A 26,954-nucleotide genomic window follows, 5' to 3' on the forward strand; every position below is an offset into this window, starting at 1 on the left:
AAGGAATTTACATTGTATTTAACTTTTCCATGTTTTCACACTTAAATTTTTTTAATTGATTCCTTCCACAAAAATGGCTTCAGAAGATTAAAGTACAAATTTATTGAAAAGGAAGTTGGCCATTGACAATGTCCATACTAAAAACTGATTCCCTGGACCAAATCTCTCCTTTCCATGCTGTTGGACAATTGTTTGCTCTGACCATGGATTAAGAAATATCCATTGGCAATCTACAGTTGGGTTGTTATCTTAGTTTGCTTTAACTGTTGATTATTGCTTTTGATGCCCATTATTATGTCTTAACATTTTCCGAGATGAAATTTTGTTAAGTTCAATTATCCGAGGTCATTTCCAAGCTAAATATTGGCAAAGTGTTTCCAACAAATTTTACGTAAATTTTCTAAGTTCTTTTCCGAGCAAAAAAATGACAAAGTTCTTATTTCCAAGCTTTTTCCAAGCTGATTTTTGGCAGAGTGTTTAATTCCGAGATAGTTTCCAAGGTTTTCTTTATTTCCAAGGATTTTTATACAAAAACCTTGGATAAAGTTTCCAAGGTTTTAAAAAAAAAACTCGGAATTAAGAAAAAACCTTGTAAAACTGGTTTATTTCCAAGGTTTTTGAAGCAGTTTCCATGGTTTTTTTCATAAACCTCGGAAAATCTACACCCGGGTCCGGAGCTAATTTGCGCAATCTTATTTTAGTTTTTATGAATCAATTTTGGTTGCTGTGGTAACAGTTTTTTTAAAAACACATATGTTATTAACAAAATCATATGTAATTTGCTATCTAATTACTCTTTCCTCTTCTAACAAACAAAAATGTTAATTTGGCTACTGTTTAATCTGTAATTTGCTAACCAGTTCTATTCATTAAGTTGATCAGCATTATGGAGCCTGTCTGGTCCTCTTTACTAATATTTAGTAGTAACTTATGATGATATCTATTGGAATAATTCTCGCATCAAACCCCTACTCCCTCCCCTTTTCCCATATACTTATTTTAGTTACTGAACATTTGAAATATAAATAAGTCAGAAAATATGGCTTTGTTATACTATTTGCTCATACCACATGTGATTGATATGAAATTTTGCATTTATTTTAATTACTCTCATTATCAATGTATTGATTTGAGAATTATTATTTCTACAGTTCTGTCCTGTGACATAAGATGCATTGTCATGTACTTAGTGAGGGGGATGGTCATGGCCAGTAAACTGATCCTTATATATTTTAAGGTCATTAGAGAATAAAATTAATTTCAGACTCTAGGAAATTATCCATGCTCTTTAGGGTGACCTCTCCAATTCAGGACCTCACAATCCCAAAGTGCCTTTTGGTGCTCCCTATTTTCTCTATGATACTACATTATAATTTCAGATGTGGGTCCAGTTGTTGTGACCACAGATCCTGATGATTTCCAGCATGAGTTACGGAACTTGTATGTACAGGGAGGTGGGGATTGTCCCGAGATGAGTATTACAGCAATCAGGGAAGCTATAGATGTCTCTCTTCCCAACTCATTTATCTATGTGTTCACTGATGCAAGGTCAAAGGATTTCTACCTTACTGAAGAAGTTTTAGCCATGATACAAAAGAAACAGAGCCAGGTATTTTATTGATTTTATTATAATTTTTAGCTCCATGGTTCGATGAACAGGGACAGCTTTGTACTCACCCAAGCATCAGCATCACAATTTGGTAAAGTTTTTGCATGCAAGCTGGTTTCTCAAAAACTACTGAAGGGAATTGGTTGAAACTTCACACACTTAATTTAAAGCATAATATGAGGTCAATGTTAAAAGCCCATAATTGTAATATAGATTTTGACAGAATTATCACTGTTTTGAACTTAGAAAAATTCTATATAACAGAAACTTTTTTTTATTATTGCTGAATTGTGATGAAACCTAAGAGGTTATCCGAGCTTGTTTACTGGAACTAGGCAGTACTGGTGTCATATGATGATACATAATCATGTTCATGGCCTCAGTAGGGCTTGAAATTACATCACCTGGGTATAGAGGCAGATACTTTAACCACTTTGCCATCACTCATCTTTTAAGAACTTACTTACTCTGACCCCAGAGGAAAGTGCATTATGGTTCAGATTGACAGTCCAAAATTTGTTGGTTTGAATTCTAATTTGATGATTTTGAGATACAAATATGAGCCGCGTCATGACAAAACCAACATAATGGGTTTGCGACCAGCATGGATCCAGACCAGCCTGCGCATCCGCGTAGTCTGATCGGGATCCATGCCGTTTGCTATCAATTTCTCTACTTGTAATAGGGTTTGTAAGATGCGCAGATGTGCAGGCTGGTCTGGGTCCATGCTGGTCGCAAACGCACTATGTTGGTTTTGTCGTGACGCGGCTCATATATATTTTAGTGAGAAATATTGTTTTCTTGGCATGTTAAAAATTTACAGAACAGATAAATGAATATTTTGTTATGCCCCCACAATGTGGGTGCATATAGCGTTGCACTTGTCCGTCCGTCAGTCCGTCCGTCCGTACGTCCCGAAATCTTGTGAACGCAACTCCTCTTAAACCGGATGGCAGATTTTGCTTAAACTTACAGGGATGAACAACCTTAATATGTAGATGGTAGTAAAGGAAGGAATTTTTGCTGTGACCAAATTTAACAGAATTATGGCCCTTTGTTGATTTTTTTACTAGATACTATATAGAAATTTTGTGAACGCAACTCCTCTTAAACCGGATGACAGATTTTGCTTAAACTTACAGGGATGAACAACCTTAATGTGTAGATGGTAGTAAAGGAAGGAATTTTTGCTGCGACCAAATTTAACAGAATTATGGCCCTTTGTTGATTTTTTCACTATATACTATGTAGAAATTTTGTGACCGCAACTCCTCTTAAACCGGATGGCAGATTTTGCTTAAACTTACAGGGATGAACAACCTTAAGGTGTAGATGGTAGTAAAGGAAGGAATTTTTGATGCGACCAAATTTTACAGAATTATGGCCCTTTGTTGATTTTTTCACTATATACTATGTAGAAATTTTGTGACCGCAACTCCTCTTAAACCGGATGGCAGATTTTGCTTAAACTTACAGGGATGAACAATCTTAAGGTGTAGATGGTAGTAAAGGAAGGAATTTTAGCTGCGACCAAATTTTACAGAATTATGGCCCTTTGTTGATTTTTTCACTATATACTATGTAGAAATTTTGTGAATGCAACTCCTCTTAAACCGGATGGCAGATTTTGCTTAAACTTCCAGGGATGAACAACCTTAATGTGTAGATGGTTTTAAAGTAAGAAATTTTTGCTGCGACCAAATTTAACAGAATTATGGCCCTTTGTTGATTTTTAGTTTTCAACTTGTGGCACATGTAGTCCAAAAAATATTTGACCTAGAGTCATAAGATTGACAGAACAGTGGCGTGTGGGGGCATCCGTGTCCTATGGACACATTTCTAGTTTTGTTCTGGGCTTGGGTTGTTTTTGTATTAACAGATAAGTCAAATGTCTTGTTTTGTTTAACCTTTTACCCAATTTGCATATTGTAAAAAATGGCTGTTTTCATTGAAAAGCCTCCTGTTACAAGTTCACTTCTATGAAACTATGAAAAATGCTTCAATATTTATCAAACTTGGCACAAATGTTGACTGAACCATCACGTTTGTAACAGCATGCTCACACTTAAATTTCCAGTTACCTTGGCAACAGGTGTACATCACTATTTTGCATTGTTTTTTCCATCAAAACTGATTTCGAAGTGCTGCAACTTCTCAATGCAATGAGATAGAGTAAAAGGCTTTTCAGCGTTGGTTACACGTCACCTTAAGATCGACCTGAGGCCATTTTTAGCCTGTCACATGTCTAAAATTTTCTTGGCGAAGAGGAGGACTTCAAACCCCCCAAACAGAAGGGGGGACATTCCCCTTCTCACAACCTCCTGATGTATTAGTCTGATGGGAGGGTCAAGCCGAAAAAATGGTCATTTTTTTAAACAACACTTTTCAAACGAAAAACAGTGTTTGGGTCTTAAATAGGGCATTTTTTCACTGTTTGAGGCCTCAAAAGGAAGGGGGGGGGACAAAAAGCCGTTAAAACACGTCTATATGAGGGAAAAGGTTAAACTCAGTTTTTTTTTTTTTTTATATCAACAGATAAGTCAGTGTTTTGTTTTGTTTAACCTCAGGTTGTTATTTTATCAACTGATGAGTCAGTGTTTTGTTTTATTTAACCTCAGGTTGTTATTATATCAACTGATATGTCAGTGTCTTGTTTTGTTTAAACTCAGGTTATTATTATATCAACAGATAGGCCAGTGTCTTGTTTTGTTTAACCTTATGCTGTTTGTGTATCAACAATTAAGTGAATGTCATATTTTGTTTAAACCCAGGTTGTTATTATATCAACAGATATGTTAGTGTCTTGTTTTGTTTAACCTCAGGTTGTTTTTGTATTGACGGGTGATTGTGATGATCCTAATCATGACGGATATTTGGCCTATGAACAGATAGCTTCAACAAGCTCCGGTCAAGTTTTCTTGCTGAAAAAATCACAAGTTAATGAGGTAAGTTCCACCAACATTCCATTACATTTGTGAAAAATTGTTTATTGTTTATAAAATAACTTTTGTTTATTTCTTAAAATACATGTATTTGTATCTTTACAAAAAAAAATGTGCGCTAATATATGGTGACCGATTTGGAACACTTTTGTGTGAAGTGTTGTCACTAGGGAAGCACACTTAACGGGGCATTGTCGTGTGGCGTGTTTTTGCTATGTCACCTTGTCGCTCAGCTCAAATCGAAGGATAATGGCTATTTGTATTAAAACAACCGAAGCTACAGAGCGACATTGTGACAACACGCTGCACGACAATGTGCTTCCCTTGCGACTTGATGACAAGACAATAGTGCAACAAGGTGCCGTTTGGCGTGTTTCACTAGCGACAAGACGAAAAGGTGATAACAATATAGGTTGTGTAGTCGCTATCGACAAGGCAACAGCCAAAGTGTACCAAATCAGCCACCATACTAATATCATGCTTACTTTTCTGAAAGAATTCATGAATTTGTTAATACATATCTATGGCTAAAAAATTAATTTATAAATTCCAGGTTTTTTTTTTAATCTAAGCTTGTCTTGTATTAATCTGAGCTTGTCTTGTATATTCCAAAGCTTTTGATGTTATTTCATATGCATTTAGGTAAACCGCACAGTGTCAGTATAAATTTTTTAACAACCAGTAACTGTGCATATATCATAATTCCAAACAATACAAGAAGTTAATAATTAATGATAACCTTTTGATATTCAGGTATTAAATTTTGTACGAGTGGCTGTCCAGTCAAGAAAGGTGAACCTGATGGCAGTTGATATAATTGAACCGAACTCAAATAATTTTAGTATACCAGTGGATGCTAAATTACAGGAAATAACAATATCAGTGAGTGGCCAGAAACCGAAAATTTACCTCACAGATCCTTCAGGTATGTTTCTTATTTTATTTAGTAATCAAAATCGAGGATGTATTTGTGCAGCACAAATGCCAACTTCTCAAATCTGGGTTTAAGTTTTGATTAGTTCATGAACCATGTTCCCTCATATGACACTATAATACTAGTTTGTATCAGGATAGGTATTTGAAACTGTTACAGTTCTAGGAAGTGGGCATGTCAGGGTCATCTTGCAAGAACTTGTAAATCTTAAATATCCATCCATCTGTCCACACTATCCAAAAGGAATAGGGGGTAAATCTAACTTTAAACAGAACAAAAGAGAAAATAGTGTTAATTCCGTAACAATAGAGGAAGGGACAAATGGCCCTCTTCTTTCTTCATTCACATCTAGTGCAAAAAATAATTATTTACATGTATGTGTTTAATTTGATGTTTACACAAACCACTTGCACTACAGAAAGGTTCAATTTTATTACAAGTACATAAAATGGCACCTTGTATAATTCAGAACAATGGCAAGATTGGGAAGTTGTCAAATTAATTAGAGTGACCATGTTAGACATATAAACCAGCTGTACATATAGAAATTATCTGCTAATGAGACTTTATTTTTCAGGTAATAAATTTACGCCAAGGAAAGGCTTAAAAAGATTACTAGACATCAGAAATGCTCTGGTTGTCAATGTGAAGGACCCGCAGGCTGGTGTGTGGAAAATGAACGTTGAGAGTGAAGGTCGCCATACAATACGTATAACAGGGCTGAGTACAACGAACTTTGTAGCTGGATTCTCACGTAAACCTGTCAATCACATTGAAGACTCCAATCATCGCCCTGTGGCTGGTAACTTTAATTGATTATTAAAGTTAATTATAGCCAAATATCGTGTATTTTTAATTGATCATTGTCGAATGAATAGAATTTTATTTAAGCTTTTTAATGACAAATTATTTTTGCCGCTGATATTCCATATGTGACACTGAAGGGCATTTGGCTCAAGTGTTTATGAAATATGCAGTTACCTGTGGTCTTCCCCAAGTAAAGTTCGATAAGCCGTCACATGTAACTTTTAATAGTATTTGTATCACTTATAACAAAACTGAAGTTGATAGCAAAACATGCAAAGAATTAAATACATATATAAACATATTATCATGTTAGCAGGATCCATGCTGTTCGTGAACAAACCCTATTACAAGTAGACAAACTGATAGCGAACATCATGGATCCTGATCAGACTGCAAGGATTTGCAGGCTGGCCTGGATGCATGCTGGTCGCAAATCCACTCATGTAGGTTTTGTCATGGCACAGCTCATATAAACTTTTTATGTACAATCATTTTTCTTGCAGACATTAATACTTACATGCTTATCAACACAAGTAATGTGGAACCGTTACCAGATTTCTCTCAGGTTCAGTTGGTAGATTTGTTCGGTAACAGTTTAGGAGATTACCCCTTAATCAAGGATGAGAACAGGCCAAATATTTACAGAGTTCCACCGTTTGTTCCACCCAATGTCTTCTTCTATGTTAAGGTAATATGTTTCATTCAGATTTGTCCGATAATTGTTATAATTTTGTATTTATTGTTGTAAATGATCTAATTATAGGCAAAAACAGATAAAATGTTTAAGTTAAAAAAGAAAATGAACGTTCGGATGACAATGACATATCGAGTGTTGATCGCAAAACTGTTGTATGTCCTTCATTATTTCATACAAGTTACTACAGTTTTGCGGTCAGTCCATGATAGTTTGATGAATAAGGTAAAAGAACTGGAAATATGTACGTTGATGGTTTAGAGATGATGTTTTGTTCTAAATTGTGCATTGAGTAACTTTAGCACCAATAAAAATTTCCTCACACTACTGACCATATTAACGTACTTGTACATTGTTTTTTCTATGACACACAGATAAGTGGTGTTGATCACGAAGGTTACAGAATTGAGCGTCAGACCCCGACTGCCATCATGCGTATTGTTCCGGGTCCACCAGAGGTATGGATGCCGGAAGTTACGAAGGGATATTTTGGTTTAACAGCTGTGATTGTTTGTGAAGTAAAGAGTCTGGTCCCGTACACTGTGCGATGGTTCAAGGAGGATGAACAGCAAGGACCTCAATTATACTTCACGTCAGTAATTAATAAATTATTTCCTTACATACATATTAAATTATTTTTCATGTTAGTAATTGATAAATTATTTACTTACATATTTAATTTTCAGATCCCTTTCATCACATCTGTTTTTTAGATTAAAATAACTTGATATTATTTTGATGTTGTTCAAAAGAACTATTGCATCAGTGACTAACTTACCAACATGTAAATAGAGCAATTTATCACGTGCTCATGCTGCTTTTGCGACTCCTTAAAATGGTATTGCATGACTGTGTATATATTTTGATATGATGTCATTTGCATTTTACAAACATGCAGTGTAAAGACACGCTAAATGTTAGCGTAACATCATTGGCATGTCAATGAAAAATGTTTCTTTTTCATTTGAAGCAGTCATTATATTGGATATGTAAAATAGAATATTATATTCATGTAGGTTCATTACTGAATTTATTGAACTTGTTGGATAAAATGTTTTGCTGGCTAACTTGTTCAATAAATTCAGTATTGAACTTACACTCATTTGATATTTTCTGTATCTTTTTTTTTAACTTATTCACTGATATAATTATTTCATCCACAAAGAATTCAGAATGTTAATACACATTAAAGTTGTTTATTTGTAATTAGGGAATCAGCCAATGTCACACTAGAGATACCAGCAGCCAATCAGTTTGCCGAGGGCATTTATTTCTGTAATGCTTCAGCTAAAAACACTGGTTCCAGACGTGTGCCTACATTCCTTGATATTAGTGGTTAGTAAAAAAAATAAGTAATTACTGGTCAGTTATTCAGGACAGCCAGAAACTGAAAATTTACCTCACAGATCCTTCATGTATATTGTAGAGCAACCACAGAAATATGACCAAAAATGTGTTGAAGTGAGTGTAAAAACCAGACAAACAAACAATCACAACTTCAAACAGTACCTTTTTTAAACTAAAAAATGAATGAATACATCGGTCATGTACATAACAGCACTGCACTTGGAGATAGTTTTTTTTAAAACATTATTTTTCACAATCTTTGGTATACAATAATTTTTAACGGTATATAACTTGAATTTATAACATAGCAATAAAGGATGAGTGATCGTAATAATCCAATGCCCAAGATTTTCACAAAATAACGTTCCAGAAATAACTGATTTGCTACGATATTGGCCGATGTTAGAGAGTTTTTTGGCAGTAAGACTACCTTTATAGTAAGTTACATTTATAATTAGGTTTCAATGGTTTTGCAGACTTAACGTCAACCATAGATTATAAAACTAACAGCGATATAACCTACAGGTATTGTTCCTGATAACGAATTATCTTTTTAAAATATTTATTGCTAGAACCTCCGCCATCGATCACAACACCCCAGAACGTGTCAGTGTTACCTAACGAGAATGCTCTACTGACGTGTAACGTATTCAGTATGGTGAAATATAATCTAACATGGCATAGAGACGGTTACAGGGACAGACTACGATCTAGTCAGAAATTCTATGATTATAATAACGGATCATTACTTATAAGGTAAATAAATCTCAGCTTAATGTGACATTATGCTCATTTTTTTCTCTGTCAAGTTGAGCTGATGAAGTTGTATATTTCAAAAGATTGACTTATATATATATAATTGTGATTGACCAACAACTGATAATAAAAAAGTTGAGGATAAGATATAAAAAATGCCTTTCATATAAAAAGACTGTCCAAGGTGAATATTTTCATAAATTGAACATCTACACAGACATTCCTAAACATACATAAGATTTTTTCTTGAGTCACTTTGGTTACTGCTTACTCATGTGAAACAAAATATAAAATTGAGAACAGTGATTTGTCCAGATTTATGTTTATTTTATATATTTAGCATGTTTAGATCGTGTATATATATATTTCAGAAATGTACAGTTAGACGACGAGGGAAGTTATTTCTGTCGAGCTGCCAATGAAGGTGGAGTCACGGAAAAAGCTGCATACATTAGAGTTCAAGGTTTGTGTTGAAAATAAAAAGAGGTCAACAGCATAACACACTATTGAGAGATAAATTTTTGGATTTCTATTTTTTATTTTTATTTAACATATTTTTAATTACCTTTGAAAGGGATGGTAATGAAATGTGTAAGCTGAAGATTCAATTGCAAATTAAATGGAGAAAATTGAAATGCAACTGAATGAAGGATTGAATATATCAGTGCAACTGATCTAAGGATTGTCAAATCTCTGTCACTGAGCATACATTGATGCTATTCTTGTTTTTTTTTTAGTGCCTCCTATTGCTGAAGTTATTCCAGCAACGGCCAGCTTTGCTTTTGGTGAAACTAGAGACATCGAATGTATAGCTAAAGGATTTCCAGAACCAAAAATAAACTGGTTAAGAGCTAATCAATTAATGATCGCTAACGAGAAAGTTCGTGTTGCCGGGAACAAGTTGAGTATATTTAATATGCAGCAAGGTGACGAGGGTGAATATACGTGTGTAGCGACTAACCCAGCTGGAGAGAATAGGGCAGTTGCAACGCTCAACTTTGTAGGTAAGTTCTATCTGGCTAGTTAAAATGGAATGTTCAGGCGGCTTCCCTTGTCAACTTGAATCACTTATTGTCATGTCTTGTTTTCTGTTATTATGTTTTTCTTGGGTGTGTTTAGTTTTTAGCTCACCTGTCACAAAGGGACAGGGTGAGCTTTTGTGATCGCTTTTCGTCCGGCGTCCGTCTGTCCGTCGTCCGCCATCCGTCTGTAAACTTTTACTTTAAATGACATCTCCTCATAAACCACTAAGCCAATTTCATCCAAACTTCACAGGAATGTTCCTTTGGTGGTCACCTTTAGAATTGTTCAAAGAATTTAATTCCATGCAAAGCTCTGGTTGCCATGGCAACCGAAAGAAAAAACTTTAAATATCTTCTTTTAAAAAAACCATAAGAGCTAGAGCTTAGATATTTGGCATGAAACATCTTCTAGTGAGTGTCTACCAAGTTTGTTCAAATAAAAGCCCTGGGGTCAAAATTGGCCCCGTCCCGGGGGGTCATTGATTTTTCCCTATATGCATATAGTAAAAACTAAAAAAATCTTCTTTTAAAGAACTCAAAGAGCTATGCCTAAGATATTGAGCATCAAACATGTTCTAATAGGTGTCTACCAAGTTTGTTTAAATACAAGCCCTGGGGTTAAAATTGGCCCCGCCCCAGGGGGTCATTAATTTTCCCTCTATGCATATAGTAAAAACTTAAAAAATCTTCTTTTAAAGAACCAAAAGAGTTAGAGCTAAGATATTTAGCATAAAACATTTTCTAATAAGTGTCTACCAAGTTTGATCAAATAAAAGCCCTGGGGTCAAAATTGGCCCTGCCCCGGGGGGTCATTGATTTTCCCTCATATAGTAAAAACTAAAAAATCTTCTTTTAAAGAACTCAAAGAGCTATGGCTAAAATATTTAGCATCAAACATGTTCTAATAGGTGTCTACCAAGTTTGGTCAAATAAAAGCCCTGGGGTCAAAATTGGCACCACCCCGGGGGTCATTGATTTTCCTTATATGTTTATAGCAAAAAACTTAAAAAATCTCTCTTTGAAAAAAACCCAAATAGCTAAAAGGTTAGAGTTAAGATAGGGTGTTACCAAGCACCCCTTTTGGGGAAACAATCTTGGGGGGGGCCTATAGGTGACCTCGGGGGTGGCCCTCTTTTTTCTACAAAAATTGGGAAACCCTCCCCCAAATTTTTTGGTTCAAAAAAAGGAAACAACGGGTTTTCCCCTAAATGGGCCTGTAATTGGCCCTTTAGTGCACTCGGGCTGAAATGTTAACCACGGGCCCCCCCGGCTTCGAGGCTGACTTCCAGTATTCATAAAGCATGTTCACTATGTAGTGTTAACAGAATATTTCTCATCTAATCATTACAAGGTTTAAGATACAACTTGTTCAGAACAAGATCAGATGTCACATCCATGCTGTGTTATCAAAGTCTGCACTGTTTAGTTTTTACTGAATTTTAATATTTTACCTAAAAATTATGAATGGTATTGCCCAGATTGAAGGATGGACAAGTCCATTTAACATGTTTAGTGCACTAAGGGTTAACAAACACACACATCATTTTTGCAAGTTTTGTGTAAAAACAGTTAAATAAAAAAAAAGGAACAAAACACTGTTATATTTTGTAGAGAGCCCTGTTATAACCCAGTATGACAGTAAAGTTTTGGTTGCCGACGGTGATGAAGCTGTATTATCATGTAAAGCTGTGGGTATACCTGCACCACAGATAAACTGGTATAAAGGTGATAGACAGGTATATATCATAACTGTTACAATCTGTCCTTAAACCAAGTTTAACTGGAATATTGAGAAAATTGCCCAAGGGAAACAACTCAAAATTAAAATATGAAACATCTTGGCAGTTACCTCCCTTCATACAGTTTTATCCAATAGTCTGCTATAATAATAAGGCCTTATTGACTTAAACAATAAGACACATTCATTACATTATATACTTATATATTTATTAATAAATAATCGAGAAATACTGATGAAATAAAATTCATATTTTCATTTTCTGTATTTTCACTGTAAAAATTTTATTTTTAACTGCTGTGACACATATTTTCCTTATTTTCACTGGTGTCTTGCCCGACTTTCTTCTAGATTCAGCCAAAACACACAATTTAAGAGAAAACTTTTTATCTTGTGGTTTGAAAATTATCTCTATGCATACAGAAATATTTTCATGAATAGAAGCTAATATTTTTGGTATGTATACACAGTCATATTTTGTGTGTTGAAATACTAGAATGTAATTTTTATGCCACCGCAGCATCTGCGATGCGGTGGCATATAGCGATTCACCTGTGTGTGTGTGTGTTTGTTTGTGTGTGTGTGTGTTATATGGATTATATAGTGAATTTAAAAAATCTTCTTGTGAAAAACCACAAGTCCAATTTAAACCAAACTTGGCAGGATTGATCCTTGGGTGAAGGGCTTCCAAAGTTGTTCAAAGAATTTCATTCCATGCAGAAATCTGGTTGCCATGGCAACCGAAAGGAATTATAAGAATAAATTTAAAAAATCTTCTTGTAAAGACCCAAAAGGCCTAGAGCTTAGGTATTTTGCATAAGGCATTGTCTGGTAGACCTCTACCAAGATTGTTCAAATTATAAGTCCTGGGGTCAAAATCGGCCCGCCCAGGGGTCATTGATTTTCACTATATATACATATAGTAAAAACTAAAATACCTTCTTGTAAAGACTCAAAAGGCCTAGAGCTTAGATATTTTGATCAAGGCATTGTCTGGTAGACCTCTACCCAGATTGTTCAAATTATAGCTCTGGGGTCAAAATGGGCCCCGCCCCGGGGGTCATTGATTTTTCACTGTATGTACATATAGTAAAAACTTAAAATACCTTCTTGTAAAGACCAAAGGGCTAGAGCTTATATATTTTGCATAAGGCATTGTCTGGTAGACCCTTACCAAGATATGAAATTATAGCCCTGGGGTCAAAAATCGGCCCCGCCCCAGGGGTCATTGATTTTCACTATATGTACATATAGTTAAAACTTAAAATACCCTTCTTATAAGGACCCAAAAGGCCTAAAGCTTAGATATTTTGCATAAGGCATTGTCTGGTAGTCCTCTACCCAGATTGTTCAAATTATAGCCCTGGGGTCAAAATCGACCACGCCCCGGGGGTCATTGGTTATCCTTATATGTATATAGTAAAAACTTACAGTAAAAACTTTAAAAAAAAATCTTCTAGTAATTGACAAATGCTAGAGGTAAGATATTTTGCATGAAACATTGTGTAGTGAAGCTCTAGCAAGATTGTTCAAATATTGGCCCCACCCCTAGGGGTCATTGATTTTCACTATGAACATAGAGTAAGAAATTAAAAAATCTTCTTATCTGAAGGTACAAGGCTTAAAGCTTTGATATTTGGTATATAATATCATATTTGGGTCCTCTACTAAAGTTGTTTTAATTATGCCCCTAGTGTTGAAATTGCCCTGCCCAGAGGCGCTAGATTTCCTTATATGTATAAAGTAAAAACTTGAAAAATCTTCTTCTCTGAATTGACAAAGGCTAGAGTTTAAATATATGGCATGAGACTTTGCGAAGTGAACCTCTACCAAGATTGTTCAAATTTTAGCCCTGGGGTCAAAATTGGTTCTGCCCCGGGGGTCATTGATTTACATTATGTACATCTAGTAAAAAAAAAAAAAAAAAATATTTTTGTCTGAAGGTACAAGGCATAGAGCTTTCATGTTTGCTATATAATATCATCTATAGGTCCTCTACCAAAGTTATTCAAATTTTTCCCCTGGTGTCAAAACTGGCCCTGCCCGGGGGGCATGATTCTCATAGTAAAAACAGAAAATAAAACAAATGTTTTCTGAATGGGAGAAAGCTTCAGCTTAGATATTGGACTTAAAATGTTGTTTGGTGGACCTGTATTAAGATTGTTTTGAATTAAACCCTTGGGTCAAAATTTTGCCTTGACCAAGGGGACAGTGACCTACTTTCTTGTCCTTTGATGTACAGCAATGAAATTTTGACCATGTGCACAGTTTTAGTTGTAAAATTGTACTTTGATATCAGGTGACCTAGATTTTGATAATGTGACCTACTTTCTTGTGCTTTGATCTACAGCTATGAAATTTGAACCATGTGCACAGATTAAGATGTAAAGTGGACTTTGATATCAGCTTACCTAGATTTTGACAAAGTGTCTTACTGTGTTGTCCTTTGATGAAGTCATGAAATTTAGGCTGTGTGAAATATGACCTTCACCACCAAATTCACTAGACTCAAGTGCATTGATATATTCCTGCTCTGATCTTTTATTTGATTAACAATAGATTTTAATCACTAATCTGATAATAAGAATTACATAGGTCAGGGATCTATGCATTATGACAATCTTCAATTGTATAGAAACAAAAAAAAAATCTGTTCCTACACTACTATTTAGTGTTGTATTAATGCGGTGGCATAGCATTTTTCTCAAATGCAATCTTGTTTTTATCATGTAACAGCTGAGAGCATTATCATACGTGAAGATCGGTACAAATGGAAAGCTGACGATATTAGGCACACAAGAACAAGATGGAGGAGAATATAAATGTGAAGCTGTGAACGAGGCCGGCAGTGATTCTGCAACTGTATTCCTAGAAGTTGGCTGTAGGTTGAAAATTTCACTAACATACATTACCTTATTATCGCATGCATTAAAGGGGCTACACTGAGGTCTGACGGGTAATTTGGTGTCCAAAAAAATGTATACAAATTTCCCCACAAATCACAATATTATGACTAAAATAACAATAACTTACACTTTAACCAACCCTCTAACAACAATTATGCTAGAAAATGCATATTCACATTAGCTTTTGATGCAAAAATGAAAGTTGGTTTTCCCAGACATGTACAGAAGTTACCCACAATTCATCGGGTATAACTAAAAATACGCAACGGACATTTTTGGAACAACAGAGTAAACGGGGGTAAAAAAGTCTATTGATTTTTTCTCAACTGTCTAACCTATCATGTTTATATAACTTGAGTATAACGAAGAAAAACTGTATAAAAGATAATCAAGGTAGCAATTTCGTTGTCTTGAAAAATCAAACGCCAGCGAAGCGGTCATTTTCTAGACAAAACGGAAAGATATTATATACATGTACAATTATTTTCATTGACATTTCAGTTTCAATTTCAATATTCTAAGGCAAACATAATGCATCGGTGATATTTATACTAAAACAAGCACAGTGTAATCACACTAATAAAAGTATTTAACGCTATCTATAACGTATTTAAATCAAATACAGTTAATGACATGTCTCATTTGATTTGATTGTTTGTATTTGGGATGGAGTGGGGGTTCCGTCACACAAAACTGTGTAGGTCATTTTGGCGACTCTTCAGTTTTACTGGTGGAGAAAGAACTCAGGTGCCCCCTTTGCAAAATTGTTTCTGGCACAAACGGGCATCTGTGTATGTAATGAGTGACGTTTCGTAGGCTATCTTGATAGGATCGTACATACACGTTCCACACACAAATACATCATATTCATACCATAGGCAAAATTAAATGCACGTTTCCTATTGTAACAATATGAAACCCCAGAAAAAACCTATGAACTAGCTTCTGAATGTGGCATTTCTATCGTTATTCCATAAAAGCACCCCCCCCCCCCCCCCAAAAAAAAAAAAAGAATGAATACATCAATGGGCATGCTCTGGAGTGTTGGTATTTATTACCTGCACTCCAGTTACGCACTGTGCATGTATATGAATTCGATTTAACTCTGACACGTTTTCAACAGAAAAGTCTTCAAACTATGATACAATAAATGTTTATGATTCTATTAGAAACTTGTTTAGAATTTAATGATTTTTTGGTGAAAACGATATAGTTTACTTGTACTACAGATAAGATCAAAGTGCTGAAGGCACTGAAGAAAAAAACGGATAAACTATCACATTTTCACTCCAGTTTCACAGGTAAATTAATTTTATATGTCGCGGTTTACATCTAAATATCAGCTAACCTTTGCTTTTTGAGACTTTTTGTTTTTGAAAATAATCTAAACGAGTAAAATAAATCCTCTTTTATAGGCAAATAATTTAATAAGTAGCATCCCCGATTTCTCTTTCATAAATTGGCTTTAGCAAATTCTTTTCTATTCAAATATTAAGAACATTCTGTCAGTGACGTGTCCTCTACTTGAAATCTTCCTGGTGTGTTTTTTTCGGTAACAGGAAGAAAATGACAGTCTGTTCGTATCATTCGGTAACAGGAAGAAAATGACAGTCTGTTCATTTGATCTTGACTGTGAAAAAATCATGTTTTGTGAACCAATTTATCCTGCCGATAAAGATTTTGCAAGCAATCTGGTGGTTTATGTTCTAGTGCTTACACTTAATTTTTAATTCCAAAGAACATTTCTTAGGAGACCTTTAACGTTTGATTACGGTATAATCACTATAATCGAAATACTTAGGAATTAATTTTAATTCCTGTTACTGTGAAATTTTTCGTTCACGTGTTTAAAATACTTTTCAAAACGATATCCAGTATTTCCGAAACAATTTACAAAGGCTTTTAATACACAATCTTATGAATCTTAAAGTATTACGAGAACCACCCATTTAATCTCCAGAAATACATACGAAAAACAAGATAAATCAAAAAGGCTGCAAACTCTGTGGTATTTTCTGATCTTTGCAATATATAAATCGCACTGTACAACTGTATTATTTTCCTGTATAAGTTTATTTTTATGTACTATAATTCTTCTTGCTTGGTACCAGAGTTTGAAACATTTTGCATGACTAGAGTTGCATCAAAAATCATTTATGTTCATTTTTATGACAGCCACACTTTATCCTTGCATATCGTGGCTATTTCCTTAACAAAGAAACTTTATAAAAAATAATTGCCTTGAATTGGATTTGAACCCCAGACACACTAAACGAGCGCGTTACCCTTGCACCACGGAGAAGATATACGAACAATGCCTGAATAAAATCAAGTAATACTAAATTTAGATTTTTCACTGCATTTCGGGTTAATTTCGAGGTTTTTTGTTCAAGATAAACCTGTTCTTTAACATTGATGTAAATAATTTAACAAAAATCTTTTCGCCAAAACAGCCCGACATGTATATATTCCACTACTCGACAGTCAGATTTATTTGTGAAATAAGCTCTCGACATCGCTTAAAATAGCATTTTCATTGATTAAAATGATATTCATCCGCGTAATTTGTGAATGTGCATTCATTGACAATTCTATAAGCCAAAGCTACTTTTAAACTTTGAATGCGTTGTAATTTGTTGGATACTTATAACAAAATGAAAATATTTCTTTCTTTTAAATCGGTAGTTTTCAGGTGTTTTAAGAACTGTTTGTTGTTAGTTTTGTCGTGAAACCGCTGTGTCAGAGATTGAATGTTAGCTTTGTATTTCCTAATCTTCGATCAGAAATACAAAAAGGAATGGTAACATTCAATGAATACAACACCCACACGACCAAGCAAAACAGGACCACAGCTAAATTATCAATGAAAACATTAATTTCAGGCTTTCAAGGGGTAAATAAAAAGAATAAATAACAAAAATGAAAAACAGGAAGAAAGAAGAGACAAAAGTAGAGAAAAGTAAAGGTTTTCGTGCTATAAAGAAAGAAAAGCAGCGTTCTCTCCCTAACTTATTTATGCAATGAAATGCATCCGATCAATATTTAGCCATTGTAGTTTTTGAGACCAGTCACTCGTGTTTTCAAAATAGTCGGGAAATGAACCCGACTTTTTTTATCAAAACATTTACAAAACTATTAATAATGAGTATGCCATGATAAACAGGCTATAAGGAGTAAAAACAATGGTTTATATATGCATTGCCCTTTACCGTCTAGGAGTTGGAAGTATTATAAAACATAGTTTAAGCAATGGTTGTTGTATGAGGTGAGGTTAATAATATCTTACTGATTCTTAAAGTTACTTTTACTTACCTGCCCTTCACATTTGTCTTGCTGTATCATGATTTTGTTTGTTTCGTTTAATTTGAAAGAAAGTTAGGGTTTAAAAACAACAACTATATAATCAGTTTTAAGTTTATTTCACTAGTCACGGCAATAACCCTGCTGTGGAAGCTTGACTATGTCGGGGGCTGCGTCATGTGAACGTTGCCGTCGCCTTGATTGTCTTTATTCCAGTTTTCTTTTTTTACTCTTATAACGCTCTCAATTTCTTTTCCACCGGGAAGCTTTCAATATATTGGTAACATTAAAGCACAGCTCAATTGACCCATCACTAGTACGGAGGCCTTACAATAAGAAAAAAATTATCAGGATATCTGCTAAATCAATAATGATAATAATAATATTAATAGAGCCAGATTGTAACTCTTTTCCGACCTTCTTGATAATGTTTACATGTGCATGAAACAGGTATCAATTACCTATAGTTTTGAATGTCTAGATCAAAACATAGTAATCTTTTCATCAACAAAGTTTACATCCAATGCGGATAAATATGCAAGTATGTATGTAAAATGATAAATATTAAATTTTAGATCTATCTAGCAAAGGAGATCGATTTTTTCTTAAAGAATTTTAATTATGTGCACTAGACATACATTAGAAATATTATCTAATAAAGTTGAAGCCTAAATGTCCTATAATGAGGCCGGATTCATTCTCTATTTAGCCAGTGCTTTCAGTGCTTTGATCAGAGATAAAGAGAAAATTCTGGAATAACATTCTGTGTGTGCGTGTGATTTTTTATGCTTACAATACTCAAATTCATGTTCGTTGTATAAAAGGTATTACGAAGTTTTTTTCCTGAACGGGTGTCAGATAAACCAAAGTGACCTTTGAAATAGGACCCATTACACTGATTGACAAAGTAAATTTTCTTAGCCTAGATATCATGATATTTTAACCATTACACGAAAGCTCTCAAATTAACATAGAATATTTGTAAAATTTGTGTATGTCAGTTTCGAACTCCGTACGTTTAGCTAAATTCATCATTGTAATGGAGAAAAAAACATGATTACAACAATGTAATGCTTTAAATATATTGAAATTGCTTTTGAAAGATTTTTCTCACAAGAACATATGTGAACAACAAGAAATTTAACAAACAAACCCATTATTTGCTTTTAAATTTATGGATTGTTGGTATATTCCGGTTTCGCACTTTCGTTGCTGCCGATACACAAAAAATTCTCCGTTTCGCTTTTTAGTCATCCCGAGAATCTTCACGTGACCGTTGTTTTTATTCAGATTTGCAAACTGAAAGGTGTTTAAACGCTTTTCCCACAAAATTGGAGAAAATATGTATTTCAAACGACTTGCCAATCCAAAGAACACATATCAATGTATCACTGATTCTGTTTGAATGTCCTTAACTCGCAGGTAACAAAAAATATCGGTTCGTGAAATTTTACTTTTTTTTTGTGACATTCGGCCGTACCTCAGTGGAGTACCTTTAACCCTTTCATTGTCCCCTACCGGTTTAACCGGTCTGTCAGTCCGTCAGTCCATCCGTCCACAAAACTGGATCCCGCGATAACGCAAAAAGTACTGAAAATATTTTTATGAAACTTGATATATGGATAGATGGCAGTATGGAGATTATGCACATATTTTTCTTTTCTTTCTATGTTGAAAAGTCTGGTTGCTATGGCAACAAATAGCCTGAATTTCAAGATTTCTGATTTAAATTTTTCAGCTTTTTCACTATAAGTTCTTTATTTCTTAAGGTGTTTACTTCAAACTTTAAATATAAGTTTCTGGTCATCAACCACATCATATGTGACAAGGTTTACAACTCTAGCACAAAAGTTATCAGTATTATCTCCCTTGAACGTAGAATTTTTATGAAAAAAAATGTTGTCTTTTTTTTAAATAACTTCTTTATTTCCTAATGTATCTACTTCAAACTTCATATATATGTTTCTTATTATCACTCAACATTTTTGAGAAGGTTAGATACTCTAGCAAGACTGTTTCCAGAATTATGTCCCCCTTGAACTTAGATTTTTTTTTCGAGTAATTGGTATTTTTTACTCCAACTTCTTCATTCCTTATAGGATTTACTTTAAATTCCCACATCATAATAATAAGACAAGGTTGTATAAACATAATTTCCTTACTAGGCAGGGAAACTTAACACATTACTGTGATATAGACAAACTTGGAACTCAAAAGATTTAAGTTCATTCATGTCATTCATTCACTGGTAAAATTGAATGGCCAATGGCCCATCAGAATGTTGCTGGCATTCTAACCGGTAGGGGACTTATGGATTGCTTGCAATACTATGATAATTGCTTGTATTTGATATACTTTGCAAACAGAAATATTATTACCTTTGTACACGGATATCATTTAAATACATTTATAAATTTGACATCAGTGCATGTCTTACATGCAAAATGTTCCATGTTATTTGTTTAAAATGCTAATGATCGTAATTTATTTTAAGAAGAATGATTCTAATTTATAACTTTCTTTCTAATATACTGTATAGATCAAATGATTTTAATGTAGCTTTGAATATTATCATTTTGTTGTTTGGCATATTATAAAATGTATCTTTAAGTATTGGACTGCTCTTGGCAAATTTTCATTAAATAAAGTTGTAGATACATAATAGAATTTAGAAAAACCTTGAAGAAATTAACCCGTGTGACCAGTGCTGACTAAAACCAACATGCTCATCTGATGTGTCTGATCAAAATTGATTGGTTAGATAGTGTTGCACTGTGAAATGGGCAGTCCAGGTTTGATTGCCAGACAGTGCAGGTCACTTTAGTTGTAATTGATCATGTCATCCTTTCTATGGTCATTTGCACTGTACCTGTGCTCTAGCAGAGGTCATCAGTTCCTTGTGATAGTGTAGGCAACTTGTACTAGTAAACTGCTTGACAGCCTGTCCAGGAACGATGGACTGGCTGAATAGTGCTCTGGTTAATTCAGTATAGCTTACTGCCGTGATCCAGGGTGAAAACTACCAACACCACCACCACCACCAGTGTCTAATCATGGTCTGCATTTTTCCCTATTCAATCACTGCTTATTTTGAAAATTTCCCTTAAAATGATGAAGGGTTTAGTCAATATAAAAAAATTGACTAGTCCATTTAAGATATTTAGCTTAGTAAAGGTAAAGTTTGAATTTCTTTTCTTCGTCATTGTTACTTAAAGCGGGACCAAAGATAATAGAAGCTCCGGAGAACACGGGAGAAGATATTGAAGGTAACGCTACCCTGAGATGTCGGGCAACAGGTTCACCGTTACCTAAAGTATTCTGGAAAAGACAAGATGGTAGACCGCTTGATTCAAACAAAATAAAACAAATGGCTAGAGGAGATCTGTTCATTACAGGTAGGTCACATATAATACCTCTTTATGACATATATTAGTTTAAACATATTTATTTTAGCTGGATTGTGAAAGAATTTTTTGCAACTTATATTTATCACTTTAGAGTCCGCTTCCTGGAACTAACCAGTACTGGTGACAAATGATAAAACATTATCATGACCTGAGTAGGGCTGGAACCCATGATTCCTGGGTTGAGAGGCAGCCACCTTTACCACTAGGTCACTGCTCCCCTCTATGAAATATATTGATGGATAAAAATTCTAATTTGACCTTTATTAGCCTTTAACCTTCTACAATTTTTTTCAATAAAAATATTTGTAATATAATCTGTTTTGTTTATAATCCACACTGTATTACTGCATTCAAGGGAGATAATTTGATTAAAATGTTATTTCCATAAAGTATAGTTAGGCAGCAAATGATAAAATACATATTATTTATATAGTGAAGATAATTACATTAGTATGTATGTAATTAAGATAGGATGTTAATTTGTTTACAGTGGGTACATTTGATAAGTCTTTTAAAGAGATTTTACTCAATTATTTTAGATCATTTTTAAGCAAGATATTTTCTATTTTCACCAAATTAAATCATAGCTCTATGTCTGGATGAACTTGGCATGATATGCTACTGCAAGATCACTGGTTTTTCTATTGACATGTGTGTTTCACTTGTTTTTCTATCATCTTGTTTTAAAAAGAATTATTTTGAAACATTTTGTATGTAGATTTAAGGAAGGCTGATGAGGGAAGTTATGTGTGTGTTGCCCAGAACCAGTTTGGAACAGTATCATCATCTGCCTATCTTACTGTTACCGGAATAGGTAAATATGATCAGTCAGTTCATACAATGTGTATATCACTTGTGTTTGAACATATTTCGTACTTTCATTCATAATCACATAACATTTTGTTACACCCGAGGCTACCCAAAATCATCTTTCTTATTTCGGTGCCATATGACTTAAATTGTGTTGGTATGCTGAAAAAACAACAAACATTTAAGTTAAGTACAGTTAAATGTCAGATCTCATTACATTTATTGTAAGTTTATAATATTTACCTCAATTAATCTGCCATGTATGTAACTTTGTGTTTTACTTTGTTTGAGATGCCTGAGATGACCTTGTATGGAATAGAAATACATAATAATTATTATATACAGTCCAACCCCGTTTATTGGAAGTACCTGGGATTGAATATTTACTTCGAATAATCGATGGGTTCGAATAATCGAAATCGAATATTGTGATAGACGAAAACTACTCCATTTTGACCAATCATAGCAAAACTATCGTTTACAACACACTTACTTCCTGTAATCAATTGACAAAAATAAATATTTAAGAATAGATGCGTAAAAATTATTGTATTGACATTGAAGACATAAATACTTGCATTTTATTCTACATTGTGTATCGTGCAGTCACTAGAATGGGGTCATATAGACCCTAAGATCCTAAAAATTTCACAAGAACATGCGATTGCAGTTATTCTATGTGTTTGATTTAAAGGCACATTATTTCTCAGAAACAAACAAGTTTCTCTTTCTTTATAAAGGACAGACATGAATTTTATAATGCATAAGTAATGATTTTAGAGTAGGTTACATACATATCATGACCTAAAGAAAGAAGTGCTGTACACATGTACACAATTTTGAAGGATTGTCAGATTATTTTTATGGTTGGGTTTCATAGCGCATCAACACAGTATAATAGGTTATAGGGTGACTTTACAGTTTTACTGCTGTGTTGGAGGAAGACCTCTGATGCCCCTCTGTACATAATGTTAGGTACCTGAATAGAACCACTGACATTTTTCGTAAACTAGCTGGATTATAGCTTTCTCACATGAATCATCAGAAGAGGCTGGAGATGGTCAAACTTACAGCAGTGAGAGGCAAGAATGGTCAGATGTCATTGATACATGGTTGTATTGTGGATAACGCTGCTACAGTATCATGATACAATGCTGAGGTATCACTACACAGTGATACATTTTTCTATACTATGATGCTGAATCATTATAGAACCAAGATTTATATCATGATATTGTATCCTGACAGAACTATGACACTATTTTGTACTGCAAAGAAGATATAACAATAATATCATAATATTGTAGCGTGATACAACCAAGATATTGTGGTTATGATACTGTTTTGTACTGCAAACAGATATCATAATATGATGATACTGTACTGTGATGGAACCAATATATGGCAATTATTATACTTTATTGTGATGCAAACAAGATATCACAATAATACCATGATACTGTATCATGATAGAACCAATATATTGTAATAATATCATGACATATTTTAGCTCCAGTTTGGTATTAAAAATAAACTGCTTTTACTTTTAAGTACCACCACTGATTGGCTACATGGACCCTGTGATACAGGTCACTACAGGAGATTCAGTTGAATTAAACTGCCAGGTATTACTTGGAAATCCTAAACCAAAAGTCAACTGGTTATATGAAGGTCAGACAATAACAACTGATGAATTTACCACAAAATCTGGTGATGGCAATGTTAACATTGATGATGTTCAGGTAAAATAATGTATGATGTTTAATTTATAATACAACACATTTATAAGCTTGAATTTCATTGGATGTTTATAAAGTGTATATTATCTCATAATATACACTACTGCTTTAGTTTTATGTAATAATTTCATTTTAATTAAAAAAAACATTTTATATAATATTGTAAATATATCATCAAGACTTATTAAACCCATTATGTTGGTTTTGTCATGACAGGACTCATATATATATATATGATTATTTCAGGCATTCCATAGTGGAGACTACCTGTGTCTAGCTTCTAATGTTGGTGGCAATGCTTCCTTCCTAGTGAGGGTTGAAGTTCAAGGTAATGTTTACATTTTTATAGTCTTCTGTTGACAAGAACAATATGTTATTTTAGCTTACATTGTAACTTTCTATCTTGTATACTTACACCATATATTATTCAGTAATGATCTTTGACACTCCCACTTTGCCACTTGTAATATTGTTTAATTTTAATGAAATTAACGAAAATTAACACCTAAACAGACAAATGGTTCCTTTATTTATTTACTGGTAACATACATTATATTATTTGTATTTTTCAGTTCCGCCAATATTTGGGTTTGACTCGCCGGAAGATAACATAACAGATTTTAGAATTAACCAAGGTGATACTGTAGTTCTTCCTTGTAATGTACAGGGAGATCCAACACCTTTGATAACATGGTGAGTTAAATTCTTTCTTGAATGATTGGGGAAGTCCTTTGTTTTTTAATATGCTTTCCAAAATATGGTCATCACTCCAGTGGCGAGGATAAACAAATCCACACAATTTAAATAAAATATATGTAGTGCATGTTTAATCAAGTTTTATCAATTATGAGCTTATATGAAACAAGGTGTCTGTAATTCAAGATTCTTAAATGAATAATATCACCTTGCTTTACCTTACAACCTCTGGTAACATGTAGAATTGCAAGGTTTGATTATAATACTGTTTCTCTATTCAGGTTCAAGTTTAACATTAACTGGTTCAGGTTTAACATACTGTCTCTGTATTGAGGTTAAAGTTAATCGATGCTTCTGCATTCAGGTTTAACATATTATTCCTATAGTAAAAGTTTTAACATACTGTTTCAGTATTCATGTCCAAGTTTAACATATTGTTCCTTTTTTCATGTTCAGGTTTAACATAATGAATCAAGTTTAACATACTGTTCCAGTATTCATGTTCAAGTTTAACATATTGTTCCTGTAGTTAAAGTTTAACATACTGTTCCTGTATTCATGTTCAAGATTATTATATTGTTCCTGTTTTCAGGTTCAAGTTAAACATACCGTTCCTGTTTTCATGTTCAAGTTTAACATATTGTTTCGTTTTCAGGTTCAAGTTTAACATACCGTTCCAGTATTTCATATTCAAGTTTAACATATTGTTCCTGTTTTCATGTTCAAGTGTAACATTTATTCCTGTTTTCAGGTTCAAGTTTAACATAGCGTTCCAGTATTCATGTTCAAGTTTTAGATATTGTTCCTGTTTTCAAGTTCAAGTTTAATATTACTGCTTCTGTATTCTGGCTAATGTTTAACATGTTGTCTATTCAGGTCAAAGTTTATCATACTGTTCCAGTATTCAGGTTCAAGTTTAACATTACTGTTTCTGTATTTAGGTTCAAGTTTAACATACTGTATCTGTATTTAGGTTCAAGTTTAACATACTGTATCTGTATTTAGGTTCAAGGATGAAAGTCCCATTTCACTGACAGACTATCATTACTATATAAGAGAAGATGGGAGTTTAGAGATTTTCTCGGCCGAGGCCACTGATACTGGTGAATATAGATGCCAGGCCACTAATATAGCTGGAGATATAGAAAAGGTTGTGGACCTTTTTGTTCAGGGTAAATTACCAAGTTATTATTATCCGAACATTTTATCTAGATAACTAAGTAAAGATCAAATTGTAAATCTAGGGTTTTGCTCCCAATTTTAGAAACATTTCCAATTTGGAACAATTTAATACATTATTTGTCCATGTAAGCATTTGATACTTTCTTTTAATGAAGCCTGTCTATACTGGTGGTAGCATAATTTGTGTATGTTGATATTGAAAAAATTTAAATTTTCAACGGACTGTGTCAATATTCAAAACAATGTTTGTTTAAAATTTCAGAAGATTAAGGATTTAATTTGTTTTATGTTTAGTGAAACCAACAATAGCTGGAGAGCCTAATGAAAGATTGACTGTGACAGAGAACGAGACAGTTGTATTGCCATGTGTCGGTAGTGGTGTACCAACACCTGAAATCACATGGAGGAAAAACTTTGTACCGTTTAATCCTACATCAGAAAAGTACCTGTTTGGAGATTATGGGTTGACCATTTTAAACTCAAAGATTGAGGATAAAGCTATCTATGAGTGTATTGTTACCAATGTGGCAGGATCTGAGACCAAAGTTATTACCCTTGTTGTACAGAGTAAGTTATCAATTAAAATGGTGGACTGATTTATTTAAAGAAAGAGCATAATACCTTGTCAAGATGTTGTTGTTGCTAGTAATCTAGGGGTTGCTGATCCGAACTTGGCAAGGCAGAATTTTTCTGTTACTGTTGAACCCTGACATAGTGTGTAATTGTTTCTTGTCTCTCATCACTGATGCAGACATCATATGAGATAAGTAGTCGGTCATTTATGAAGAAATTGGTTATTACTGGTTATAGTTATCCACCAGGAGGCCAGTTAGGTGGATCTTCTGCTAAAATATGAATGAAATTGTATTAAACTTTGCTTGAAAGCCAAATAAACAAAAAACTGGTCTCACAGTCCTGAAGGGGTCTTCAAATTCTTACATGTTAGATAGTTATCAAGGTCATGAAGGTAGGGTAAGAAGGCTGGTGACTTTAACCTAGGTGCTGCTTTTGTCAGAAGCTTTTTATATGACCTTAACAGTGACATACGCAGCAAAACTAAAAAGA

At 33.9% G+C, this 26,954-nt stretch overlaps 1 protein-coding gene across 1 annotated transcript in view; it reads left to right on the top strand.

Moving 5' to 3' along the window:
- LOC132714734 (hemicentin-1-like) overlaps nt 1–26,456 on the top strand; it is a gene marked incomplete at its 3' end in the record, with an annotated part of 37,266 nt that extends 10,810 nt beyond the window's left edge. The window contains exons 2-20 of the mRNA XM_060697652.1: nt 1,380–1,609; nt 4,432–4,554; nt 5,305–5,476; nt 6,063–6,287; nt 6,796–6,980; nt 7,361–7,578; nt 8,197–8,321; nt 8,906–9,089; nt 9,461–9,552; nt 9,827–10,093; nt 11,723–11,847; nt 14,586–14,730; nt 21,271–21,450; nt 22,181–22,276; nt 23,824–24,014; nt 24,258–24,339; nt 24,584–24,704; nt 25,713–25,879; nt 26,184–26,456. Of these exons, the coding sequence (XP_060553635.1) occupies nt 1,380–1,609; nt 4,432–4,554; nt 5,305–5,476; nt 6,063–6,287; nt 6,796–6,980; nt 7,361–7,578; nt 8,197–8,321; nt 8,906–9,089; nt 9,461–9,552; nt 9,827–10,093; nt 11,723–11,847; nt 14,586–14,730; nt 21,271–21,450; nt 22,181–22,276; nt 23,824–24,014; nt 24,258–24,339; nt 24,584–24,704; nt 25,713–25,879; nt 26,184–26,456 (3,201 nt within the window). The remainder of the gene's footprint in view (nt 1–1,379; nt 1,610–4,431; nt 4,555–5,304; nt 5,477–6,062; nt 6,288–6,795; nt 6,981–7,360; nt 7,579–8,196; nt 8,322–8,905; nt 9,090–9,460; nt 9,553–9,826; nt 10,094–11,722; nt 11,848–14,585; nt 14,731–21,270; nt 21,451–22,180; nt 22,277–23,823; nt 24,015–24,257; nt 24,340–24,583; nt 24,705–25,712; nt 25,880–26,183) is intronic.
- Nucleotides 26,457–26,954: the final 498 nt, after the last annotated feature.

The sequence above is a fragment of the Ruditapes philippinarum genome, unplaced genomic scaffold (genome assembly GCF_026571515.1).
Source record: "Ruditapes philippinarum isolate M1 unplaced genomic scaffold, ASM2657151v2 ctg6988_1_1_1_1, whole genome shotgun sequence".
Classification (NCBI taxonomy): domain Eukaryota; kingdom Metazoa; phylum Mollusca; class Bivalvia; order Venerida; family Veneridae; genus Ruditapes; species Ruditapes philippinarum.